We start from the raw sequence: 12,650 nt of genomic DNA on the forward strand, positions 1-12,650 counted from the left end.
ATACAAGCAACTCCTGAAGCTCAATTCCAGAAAAATAAATGACCCAATCAAAAAATGGGCCAAAGAACTAAACAGACATTTCTCCAAAGAAGACATACAGATGGCTAACAAACACATGAAAAGATGCTCAACATCACTCATTATTAGAGAAATGCAAATCAAAACCACAATGAGGTACCATTACACGCCAGTCAGGATGGCTGCTATCCAAAAGTCTACAAGCAATAAATGCTGGAGAGGGTGTGGAGAAAAGGGAACCCTCTTACACTGTTGGTGGGAATGCAAACTAGTACAGCCGCTTTGGAAAACAGTGTGGAGATTTCTTAAAAAACTGGACATAGAACTGCCATATGACCCAGCAATCCCACTTCTGGGCATACACACTGAGGAAACCAGAATTGAAAGAGACACGTGCACCCGAATGTTCATCGCAGCACTGTTTATAATAGCCAGGACATGGAAGCAACCTAGATGCCCATCAGCAGATGAATGGATAAGGAAGCTGTGGTACATATACACCATGGAATATTACTCAGCCATTAAAAAGAATTCATTTGAACCAGTCCTAATGAGATGGATGAAGCTGGAGCCCCTTATACAGAGTGAAGTAAGCCAGAAAGATAAAGAACATTACAGCATACTGACACATGTATATGGAATTTAGAAAGGTGATAACGATAACCCTATATGCAGAACAGAAAAAGAGACACAGAAATACAGAACAGACTTTTGAACTTTGTGGGAGAATGTGAGGGTGGGATATTTCAAAAGAACAGCATGTATACTATCTATGGTGAAACAGATCACCAGCCCAGGTGGGATGCACGAGACAAGTGCTCCGGCCTGGTGCACTGGGAAGACCCAGAGGAATCGGGTGGAGAGGGAGGTGGGAGGGGGGATCGGGATTGGGAATACATGTAAATCCATGGCTGATTCATATCAATGTATGACAAAACCCACTGGGAAAAAAAAAATAATAATAATAAAAAAAAATAAATTAAAACATAGGTAATCAATTGGAAAAATTATGATCTTGAATTACAGACATTATAATCTATTCTCTTAACCACTCCTGGAGTGGGTAGCTATTCCCTTCTCCAGGTGGTCGTCCCAACCCAGGAATGGAACCCAGGTCTTCTGCATTGCAGACGGATTCTTTAGAAGCTGAGCCACCAGGGAAGTCTGATTCTCATAAGAATATTATCTTTATTGAAACTTTTTTCATTGCTCTCACTTCTTAAGGGCTTTTTTTCTACCTGGTGATGGATTTACTTAGGTATAATTATGTGTGCTAAGTACTAACCAGCAGGACCACCCAGAGAATAAATGCCTTACCTTAGAATTTACAAATGTCAAATAACTTCAAGGATCATTACTCTGGTTGGAAATTTTATTACCTTCATTGATGAGGATGACAATTTGCAACGTTTTCCCAACTGTCAACTTGCTCGGCTTGTAAAGTTAATCCTCCATCCTAAATTTTTCCTGTTTCTTAGGAGAAGGCAGAATAGTGTTTGAATGCGTGTGCGTGCGTGGGTTGCTGAAGTCGGAGGAGGGGTTTTGAGTCCAGTAGTTCTCTAAGATAACATTTTCACCTTGACAAGCTGCCCTCTCCCAAGAACCACACCTCCTCGCCCTTTGATCTTTGATGATTTGAGGCTGACTGGGAATGGGGGTCATCATCAACGACGCTTTGTCAAATTTTTGCCGGCCCCATTTTCTGGATGGTTCTCTTTAGGGCAGCCTTGACATCAGCGTTCCGGAGGCTGTAGATGATGGGATTGAGGATGGGGGTGACTACAGCATAGAAGAGGGAGACAAGAGGGTCACTGGCGGGATCATAGCTGGCCTTCGGCCGGATGTAGATAAAGATGGCGGTGCCATAGAAAAGGCACACCACCACCAGGTGGGAAGAGCAGGTGGAGAAGGCTTTGAGGCGGCCAGCAGCAGAGGGGATCCGGAAGATAGTAGCCAGGATACGCCCGTAGGAACCCAGGATGAGGCCAAAGGGACAGAGGATGAGGAGAGCAGCGGCCAGGATAATCTGTAGTTCGTTGAGAGAGGTGTTCCCGCATACCAGCTGCAGGACAGCCTGGATCTCACAGAGGAAGTGTGGGATGGCATTGGGGCCGCAGAAGGGCAAGGAGAAGACAAAGGAGGTGTGGCCCAGGCCCACCAGTGCCCCGCAGGCCCACGCTGACCCAGCTAGACACAGGCACGTCCGTTGGCTCAGCAGCAGTGGGTAGCGAAGGGGCTGGCATATGGCGGCGTAGCGGTCATAGGCCATGGCTGCCAGGAGGCAACACTCTGTGGCACCGAAAAGGAGAAAGAAGAACATTTGGAGAGCACAACCAGAGCGAGGGATGCGGCGCTGACCGGTGAGGAGGTGGTGAAGCAGCAGGGGGACCGTGACAGACGTGTAGCCGATCTCCAGGGTTGAGAGGTTTCGAAGGAAGAAGTACATGGGGGTCCGGAGGGCAGCGTCAGCGGAGACCAGCACCACGATGAGGAGGTTGCCGGCCACGGTGAGCAGGTAGACGGTGAGAAAGAAGGAGAAGAGGGAGCCCTGGAGGTCGGCCAGGCTGGAGAAGCCGACAAGAACGAATTCAGTCACCACGGAGGTGTTTGTAGGCATCCTGCTCAAATCCCTTCTGATGAAGGACGCAAGAAATGGCGAGGGAAAGTTGCAATTATGGAATCGTGAGGTGGGCTAAGATGGCGTCTTGTTGGGACTTCTCTGTCCGTCAGGTGCTTAAGACTCCTCCTTCCAGTGCAGGGGATGCGGGTTCCACGCCTGGTAGGGGAACTAAGATCTCAGGTGGCACAGGGTGTGCCCAACAATTAAAAATAAATAAACCTTGTTTCAAAATTTGAAATTTTAAAAAAGATGACCTCTTGTATCTGAGCTAAGCATTGGAACTTCCCATCTTTTATAATTTCATGGCCTTTTAGGCAGCACAGTCTTGAGTCCTTATTAGACTCTTGCTGGCTCTTGGAACCCTGGGTGAATAATGCTCCCTGTGCCTAACTCCCTCACCGGACTTCTCCCCGGTGGTGCCCACCTTTCGTAACAACACACTGAATTCTGTTTTCAGTTACTCCAGGGATGAAGGCTGGATCGTTCTAGCCTCCTTTTTGCTCTTTACTCCCTTGCCCATCCTTCCCACAGTGCTGGGGACAGAATTTTCCCTCCCAGCAAATATTTCCCTCCTCAAAGTCAGATGTGTTCCATGTTCAGGGAGGGCATGAAAAATTCCGTTTTAGTCGGAATTTTCCTCTGTGTTTTTTCCTTTTTGAGTCCTTCTGTCTGTCTTTTACTTTCCTTCTTTCACATGTTTCCTTTTTCCATTCCCTCAATTTGTCTCCCCTCTCACACAATTTTCACATAGTTTTCCCCTGCTTTCAGCTCTTTCTTCAGTTACCAGATCCACTCAACCTCTCTTTCTCTCTCTCTCTTTTTCCCCATCAGTTTGCCATTAGATAAGTTTCATGGTTTTCAAAGGGGAGAGAAGAAATTAGAAAGATTCTCTCTCCTATAGGCAGTTAAACTGTTAATTATCCAAAGGAGTGAGAATTGCTCTAGTTTTTAAAGATACGCAGGAAGGAGGCGACAAAATCCTTCCTGGTTGCTTATTTCTGCATTTTACAGCCCTCAAACTTCATCTCTATTTATCTTAATATGTATGTAAAAATCCAAACCACATATGTAAACTTCACAGATCCACACACTAACATATTACATTTCTAAACACAAGCACAGAAAAATAGCCCAATAGCCTCAGATGCTAGAATCAGCTAAGGTCACAAATAAATCATGTACTGTATATACACACAAATATCATTACAAATAACAATGAATGTGAAAATACACTTAATCTAGAAATATAAATGCACCCAGATATATAATAGAAGCATAAATCTAAATTCTTTGCAAAAATAAAACCATATTCAAGAACATCAATTAAAAATACAAGCTCACACACTGGTTTCCTTTTGCAGTTTGAAAGTCCTTGGTTCATTCCACCTTAGTGGCTCTTTCAGTGTTTTTCAGGAGATGTTATCAGAATTCTGTCTTTTTATTTGAAGAAACAGCCAGTGATAAAGGCAGATGGTCTTTGATGACTTGCTTATTTTCTCCTTTCCCTACACAGTGGATCCCTCCCGAGGAAGGTACTGTTCAATTTGGTGTCTCTTTCATGTCTCTGAGGACCTGAGTCTCCAAGCATATTTGACTTTCCAAAGGGAAGACCTTTTCACAAAACCAATTAATGTGTTATTTTAAAGTCTGTTTCTTAGGTTGCAGAAATTGTAGGGTGACTTGTCAAGAGCATATCAGAGAAAATGTCCAGGGCTATTGTTTTTCTTAGCTCTCCCATAATATCAAAAAACTAACCCAATTAAAAAATGGGCAGATGAAGAGACATTATTTCCAAAGAAGAAATACAGATGGCCATCAGGCACATGAAAAGATGCTTAATATTGTTAATTATCAGGGAAATGCAAACCTGAAACACAATGACATATCACCTCACATCTATTGGAATGGCTGTAATCAAAAAGAATACAAACAGCAAATGTTGGTGAGGATATGGAGAAAGAGAACTCTTGTACACTGTTGGTGAGAATGTAACTGGTTCAGCCACTATGGAAAACAGTACAGAGGTTTCTGAAAAAACTACAAATAGAACTATGACCCAGCAGTTCCACTCCTGGGTATATATCCAAACCAAACCAAACCAAACTGAATCAAAACACTAAAAAGATACATGCACCTGTGATTGTAGCAGCGTTATTTACAATTGTCAAAAAATGGAGGAAACCTAAGTGTCCATCAACAGGTGAATGGATATGGGAGATGTATTACGCACACACACACACACACACACACACACACACACACACACACACAGAAAGGAATATTACTCAGCCAAAAAAAGGGATGAAATAATGCAGTTTGCAGCAATATGGATGGACCTAGAGATTATCATACTAAGTAAAGTAAGCCAGACAAAAACAAATATTATGTAATATTGCTTATATGTGGAATTTAAAAAATGATACAAATGAACCTCTATACAAAACAGAAATACACCCACAGACATAGAAAACAGATTTATGGTTACCAAAGGGGAAAGGAGGGGAGGGAAAATTAGGAGTTTGCTATTAACATATACACACTACTGTATGTAAAATAGATAACCTACAAAGAATCTATTGTATAGCACAAGGAACTGTACTCAGTATTTTGTAATAACCTTTAAGGGAAAAGAATCTGAAAAAGTATATATATATGAATAATTTTGCTGTGTACCTGAAACTAACATAACATTGTAAATCAATTAAACTTCAATAAAAAAGAAAAGAACAGGCAAAGTTTATTTGGGTTGCTATAACAAAGTATCACAGATGGGATGGATTAAATAAAGAGATTCATTAATTCACAGTTCTGGAGTCTGGAGATCCAAGTGTTGGCAAGGTTAATTTCTACTGAGTCTACTCCCATTGCTTATAGAAGTCTGTTTTCTCCTATGTATTAAGACACTGGTTTTCCCTCTGTGTATCTGTGTCCTAGTTGCCTCTTCTTAAAAGGATACTAGTAGTCATTGGATTAAGCCCCATCCCAGGTACCTCATTTATCCTTAATCATCTCTTTAAAGATGCTGTCTCCAGATACAGCCTCATTCTGAGGCATGGATCCTTAGGGCTTCAACATATGAATTTTTCTGGGTCGGAGAATGTGGTCACACACAGTCCAGCTCATAATAGCACTGCAAGGAAAGAAAACCACATACCAACGTAATCTAATAAACCAGCACTTGTTCACTGCTTTCAGTTCAGTTGCTCAGCCATGTCCGACTCTTTGAGACCCCATGGACTGCAGCACACCAGGCTTCCCTGTTCATCACCAACTCCCGGAGCCTACTCAAACTCATGTCCATCGTGTTGGGGATGTCATCCAACCAGCTCATCCTCTGTTGGCCCCTTCTCCACTTGCCTTCAGTCTTTCCCAGCATCAGGATCTTTTCCAATGAGTTGGTTCTTCCCATCAGGTGGCCAAAGTATTGGAGTTTCAGCTTCAGCATCAGGCCTTCCAGTGAATATTCAGGACTGATTTCTTTTAGGATTGACTGGTTGGATCTCCTTGCTGTCCAAGGGACTCTCAAGAGTCTTCTCCAACACCACAGTTCAAAAGCATCAATTCTTTGGCTTTGCACGTTCACTGCTTTGCATGTTATTAAGTCAACTGAAGATTAGAACTACTCTCTGAGAGAACTAAAAAGGATTTGATGTCCTTTGGTTACCTGCCCGATAGCAAGTGAGGGAGCTCAATGTCCAACCCAGATGCACAGACTATACACCCTGTGTGATTTCCCAGCACTTATATGAACACAAGAATATTTACTCTTCTGGAGAAGCTGAGCAATGGAAGGAACAGGCAGCAAATGCGCACGCTGGGTGTCAGGAGGTGCAACTGTTTCACTTAAAATGTGCCATGGATAACTCCCCAGAGCAAATATATAGACTTAATGATTAGACTTCCCTGGTCATACGGTGGATGGGAATCTGCCTACCAATGCAGGGACACTTGTTCAATCCCTGGTCTGGGAAGATTCCTCATGCTTGGGGCAACTAAAGTGGGTGTGCCACAACTACTGAGCTCACACATTGCAACCACTGAAGCTCCTGTGCCTGGAGCTTGTGCTCCAGAGCAAGAGAAGCCACTGCCATGAGAAGCCAGTGCAGTGGCAAAAGTAACCCCTAATTGTTGCAACTAGAGAAAGGCTGCACAAAGCAATGAAAACAGTGCAACCAAAAATTAAAAAAAATAAAAAGCTAAGCTTAATGATTAAAAAAGTTACCTTGCACTGGTAAAATGCAATGACTAGAAATTATTTTCTGCTGGATATCCCACCAGCTTTGCTTTCTCTGCTTCTCCTGTGGCTCCATCACTTTGTCTCCCTGCTTGAGTGGTAGACCTTTTTCATCCGGGACACCAAGACTTTCAGAGCTTCCTTGACATCCTTGTTACGGAGTGTATAGATGAGAGGATTGAGAAGGGGAGTGATGACTGAGTAGAAAATAGCCACAATCTTGTTGATACTTGACTCATACTTAACTGTGGGGCGGACATACATGAATATGAGAGTGCCAAAGTAGATGGTGACCACGGAAAGATGAGCTGTGCATGTGGAAAAGGCCTTGCGCCGAGCAGCAGCTGAGGCCATGGATAGAATTGTGGCCAGGATGTGGGCATAGGAAGCCATGGTAAAGACCAGGGCCCCTAGGATAATGACAGTGCTAAAAGCATAACCCACAGCTTGGATGGCATATGTGTCTGTGCAAGAAAGGCGGAAAATCTGGTCAGCATCACAGAAGAAGTGGTTGATCTGGTTGGGGGTGCAGAAGGAGATCTGTGTAAGGAGGAATGAGGGGAACATGGGGCAGAGGAATCCCACACACCAGCAGACGCCAGCCAGGATACCACACATTTGAGGGCTGAGCAGCAGCGGGTAGTGGAGTGGTCGGCAGATGGCCGCATAGCGGTCATAGGCCATGGTGGTGAGAAAGAAGAGTTCTGTGGCAGCCAAAGAGAAGAAGAAGTAATATTGGGTGATGCAGCTGGGAACTGAGATGACCCCTTGGGAACTGAGAAAATTGGCCAGCATTTTTGGCACGGTGACTGTGGTGTACCAGAGCTCTACCAAGGAGAGGTTGCAGATAAAGAAGTACATGGGGGTGTGGAGGCGCCCGTCCAGGGCCACAATGAGCACAATGAGCCCATTGCCCACCAGGGATAAGAGGTAGACCAGGAGGAAGAGGGAGAAGAAGAGCAGCTGCAAATGTGGAGAGTTGGAAAATCTCACGAACACAAACTGAGTGACCAAGGTGCGGTTGGCTCTCTCCATTCAGCCTGGTGGGTCAACTGGGCATGGAGAAGACATATGAAGATCTTGAGATGTCTTCAGTTACATGGTTTCCTCTCCAGCTTTATCCCACCATCTGGACTCCACACACTCCCAGTATTCCTTTTAATTCACTCTTTGACTTCCTCAGAGCTTCTCGAAAGCAGAGAGTACTCTACTTCTTAAAAAGCAGGGTTACTAAGTATTCAAGATGCTCTCTCTTTCTCCTCATTGAAATAGGTCCTAAAATGCCACATTTCCCAGGAATTCTCTTTAGAATGATTAGAGGAGAGGATTCAGCTTTGGTGGTTTTAACTAGAGTGAACATGGAGCCATGCTGTCCCCAAGCATAGGTTGAATTGCATATTATTGTAGATATCAACTTTTTTGGACCTCAGACCAGGAGTTTCATATTATTTAACTTAATATTTCTGAGGGTTGGTTAGTGTGTATCTTTGAGCTCTTTGATCCCAAGAATCTTTAACCTTCAAGCTTGCAGAAGGTATGGGATTTTGCTGATCTTCTGTCTGCCTGCTCTGGACAGTAGTTCTGTCTTTTGCCATCAGATCTCAGAAGGTGGGGAGTAGTGAGTGTGTTTTCCTTTGTACAGATTCTAGCACAAGACTGGAGAGGCCTTTCATGGAGACTCTTTGATTCTGAGAATCAAAGGCGGAGTAGGAGAGATCTTCTTGCCCAGTGGAGGGTGAGGAGTGGAATATAGTTTAACGTGAAGAGAAAATGTAGGCTTGGATTCCCAGATGGGAATTTGGGAATGGGCTAAGATCCTTAAAGGAAGCAACTGTTATAGATATGTGCTTAAATCCAAACTGATCACAAAAGCAAGTCTCAGAGGATAGTCAGTTTTGCATAGTTGAAGTTCATTGGGATGGATGAAGGTGATAGCCCTGACGTTATTGAGACGTGAGTTTTACGTATTTTCCAAATCTTGCAGGTTTCTTCATTTGAAGTGCTCTAAAAATGGAAATATCAAATATATTTATCATTAGGAGTAAGATTAAGTATACTATACATTAAAATACATGAAATAAATAAAATACATGAGAAATCGTTTTGACACAATGTAAAGGTATGATGCAAAATCTAATATTCAATATGATCTGGTATACACGCCCAAGATATCAGATTGCCAGTGACTTCTTAAATGTAAATTTTTGTGTCATCACTTTATAATAAATACACTTTTAATATCATGAGGGATATTTTATTTTGCTATTAAAATATTTATTTTATTTTGATGTCAGAAATATATTAAGTTAGTTGATAAAGATTCTTTGGGCTGCAACCAAGTCCTGGCATAGCCAACTAAGTAAATTAATGTTAAGAAAGAAATGCATTGAGTTAGTTGAGAAAAACTAGAAAAAGTTGACAAGTATTAAAAAGAAATTAAGAATCATCTAAATATTTTCCATTCAGTGTGAGAAACATTATTTATATTGGAATGTTAACTTTTGAAATGTTTTATTTTGATTTATGTATTTATACACACACATATATACACACACATGCAAAGACAAACGCACACTTGAAAACATAAAAAGAAATTTCTGAACTGTTCATCCTTTACTTTCCATTCTTCTACTGCCATCCTGATTCAGGCTTAGTACCATCTCCTTTGTTCATGACGCTACCACCCATCAGGTTTCCCGTACTGCAAATATGGATTCATGTTCAATGACACCCTTCTTCCCCTCTCTCTTTCTCTGCCCCCATGTCAATACTTACTAAAGTGCTTTGTGATATATCTGTTTATGTCTATTTTTCTACTATTAAACTTCAGCTCCTTGAAGTTGGGAGCTCTACATTATTCAGTTTTATTCTCAAAACCTAGGATACAGCATGGAAGACCGAGCAGTAAAAACTTAGTGTCAAGTGGAGGAATGAATAAATACAGCATCAAAGCTGCTTGCTAATTGTTACCCAGCTTCTTTCTCTTCCAAAGTGTCCAGAATTCCCTGCCAGATGGATTTTCCTGGACACAGTTTTCATTCCATCATTCTTTTGCCTATGGCACAGTGATTCCTATGATACATTATATCAGGTTCCAATTCCTTTGCTTGGCATTCTTTTGCAGATCCTGCAAAATGTGTTCATATACCGCCTGTCTAAGAAAGTGTGGTTTTAAGTTTGCTGGTGGGATTTTTTCCTATTTCCCCAGAACTCTTTCTAAACACAAACTTTCTGAGTCTGTTTTCTGCCAGTAAGAGCTGCTGAGAGATTTATGTCAGAAGAAAGAACTCTTCCTCTCCATTCTCTCCAGTCCCAAGTTTTTACTTATCTATGAATAACACTGAGCTTCTGACTTCAAGGAGCCCATGCCTAATAGTAGAAATCTAGATATAAACAGACATATCATGAAGCATTTTGGTAAGTGTTATAAACATGGGCTAGTCAAAGGACCTTAAGGAAACCACCGCAGTTGAAGGATGTGACTTTTTAGAAGCAGAGAAAGGTTTCACAGAGGAGGTCAAATTCAACATCAGTCTTTATGAATACAAAGGAGTTTTTAGGTATCAAAGAGTACGGTGTTTGCAAATGCAAGGAGGCAAGAACTGAACACTGAGGAGTTCCCTAGGGCTTTGCTTAAGGTGAGGGCTGGGAGGAAGGGGTGGGTCATTTTCGTGAGGAAGGCAGGGCTTGCCTGCAGGGACAGGCTATCTCCATCTCTGACTTTTCAACAATCTTCTTCCCTAAGTCAACTTCTTTCTTTCCTTGAAGGAAAAGGGAGACCTGCAGAGAAAGCACACTGACTTCTGATTTCCTGACTGGATGCTCACCCACCAGCAGATACTGATGGGGCTAGGGGAGGAGCTTTGGGAGAGGTGATGTGGTGAGACCTCCAGGTAGAGAAGAAACAGACCTTGCTTCCTTGAATTATTGATTTCTTAGTGGAATGAAGATGAATCCATGTGTAGGTACAGGCTCCAGAGTCAGGACTATAGAGAGCTGATGCATTTGGGGCCATACTGGATCATCGGGCAAAGAGTTTGAGGCATCAGGAATTTCGTATGAGGCTCTCAGTTGGGAGTCTACTGGCAAGATGAAACCGAGTGGATGGCCAAGGTTTAAGGGAGCTGCTCGACTTCTGTTTAAATTAACTTTGGCTTGAGCCAAAGTTCCAACCAAGAAGAGGATGCAAACTTACCAGCATATTGTTCCTCTTCCTTATCTGCCCAACCAGAAAAAGTAGATATGCGGGGAGAGTGGGGGTCACGGGAGCAGACCAGGCTCTCTCCCTTTTACTCCTAGTAGAGCTAATAGAGCAAATCTAGGACTGGCTGTTGGCTGGGGTTATTAAAATGGAACATTGATATGAAAATGTGATTGGAACAAAAACTAACAGGGATTTGTGTGAAAAATTTTACCCTAATAGAAGCAAAGGAAAAGTAAATGTCTTAATAGCCAGAGAACACTTTGAAAAATAAAGATGACCAACAAATTAGGGAATCTGACTCAGGGTCATTAGGCAGTTGGTGACCCAGTGGAAAGGGAGGGGGTAAACAGAGCATAGTGTATCACAGTAACCATAAAAATACAACTGCGGTACATTTGCAATCCATACACTGAGTCTTCTTAGTATACTATATACATATACCAGCAATCACTGATGCACATTTAACATTTGGAGAATCTAGAGGTTGGGGGCCATTTTGGGCAGCTTTCCTTATTTTGCCCCAAACCCTAGATTCCTTCCTGCCACGGTGCCTTTGCTCATGCTTGGCATCCTCCCCTGTGCTTTGTAAAACAGCAACCATTCTTTTTGATTCATTTATGAAGTCTCAGCCAAATGTTCTAGTCCAGGGACTAGTGAAATGGTCCTGAATTCTTACAGTTCAGAAGAATGGCAACTGGATCTGGACATTCTGATGCAATAAACTTCACCTACAATAAATGCTCTGCAGCCCAGAGAGGAAGGACTTGGAACAATCTCATCTCTTTTCATCCATGTTGGATTCTGAACAACAGAACTGATGGCAGCATATTTAAATTTTATCTTTGTACCCTGGAACCGGTGTTCACAATACTATTGTTTTTCCCTGTATAAATCTGATATTCCTTACTGTATTTTATTTTCCAGGATGGGAATGAGTGAGAAGGTATAGGGGGAGTAAAACAGACTCTATGCTCCCATAAATTTTGTGGTCAAATAAGTAGTGGTCCCCTTCCTCCCACCACCAAGAGGCTATGCTTGTAGTTGCTGGTATCACAATATTTATGCCTAGAATTTGGCCAGGAATTAAGAAATGGAATTTGTCATCTCTCATTGGGTCATCTTAAAGAATTCATTTAATTTTCTGAGGCAAGTATTCCTCTGAAACTTTGGACAAATCATCTCTAATTCTAACTATAAAGACTCTTGGAAAATGTCTTAAAAACCATTTTCAAAATGTCATTGAAAACTCTTGAAAACCATTATAAATATGTTCCTTTTCTTACCTTCATTTATTATTTAATTTCAAAAACAGGCAAATATACAATTTTATTGAAAATAAAATTTCAGATATCATTAAGTGAGAGCCATTGGCTGCGTCACTGCCCTTTGTGAAGTTATGGACAAAGTTGAGTCAGAGGGATATACATGAAAACAGCCAGTCTTTAAAAATATCAGGTAGAGGTCAAACAGCGAGTTGGTGTTCAGCTGTCTCTGAGAAGCCGAGTATGATTCAGAAATGAACAACTCTAGGTGCTCCACCTTCTCCATCGCTCTCCCTACTTCAGCAGCTGATA

At 42.1% G+C, this 12,650-nt stretch overlaps 2 protein-coding genes across 2 annotated transcripts; both read right to left on the reverse strand.

Moving 5' to 3' along the window:
* Positions 1-1,696: 1,696 nt before the first annotated feature.
* LOC133059101 (olfactory receptor 10C1) lies at positions 1,697-2,635 on the reverse strand. The gene has a single exon (XM_061146137.1). The coding sequence runs from the start codon at positions 2,633-2,635 to the stop codon at positions 1,697-1,699; it is 939 nt and encodes a 312-aa protein (XP_061002120.1).
* Positions 2,636-6,947: 4,312 nt separating this feature from the next.
* Positions 6,948-7,907, reverse strand: LOC133059268 (olfactory receptor 6N2-like). The gene has a single exon (XM_061146264.1). The coding sequence runs from the start codon at positions 7,905-7,907 to the stop codon at positions 6,948-6,950; it is 960 nt and encodes a 319-aa protein (XP_061002247.1).
* Positions 7,908-12,650: the final 4,743 nt, after the last annotated feature.

This window comes from Dama dama, chromosome 7 (genome assembly GCF_033118175.1).
Source record: "Dama dama isolate Ldn47 chromosome 7, ASM3311817v1, whole genome shotgun sequence".
NCBI classification, from domain to species: Eukaryota; Metazoa; Chordata; class Mammalia; order Artiodactyla; family Cervidae; genus Dama; species Dama dama.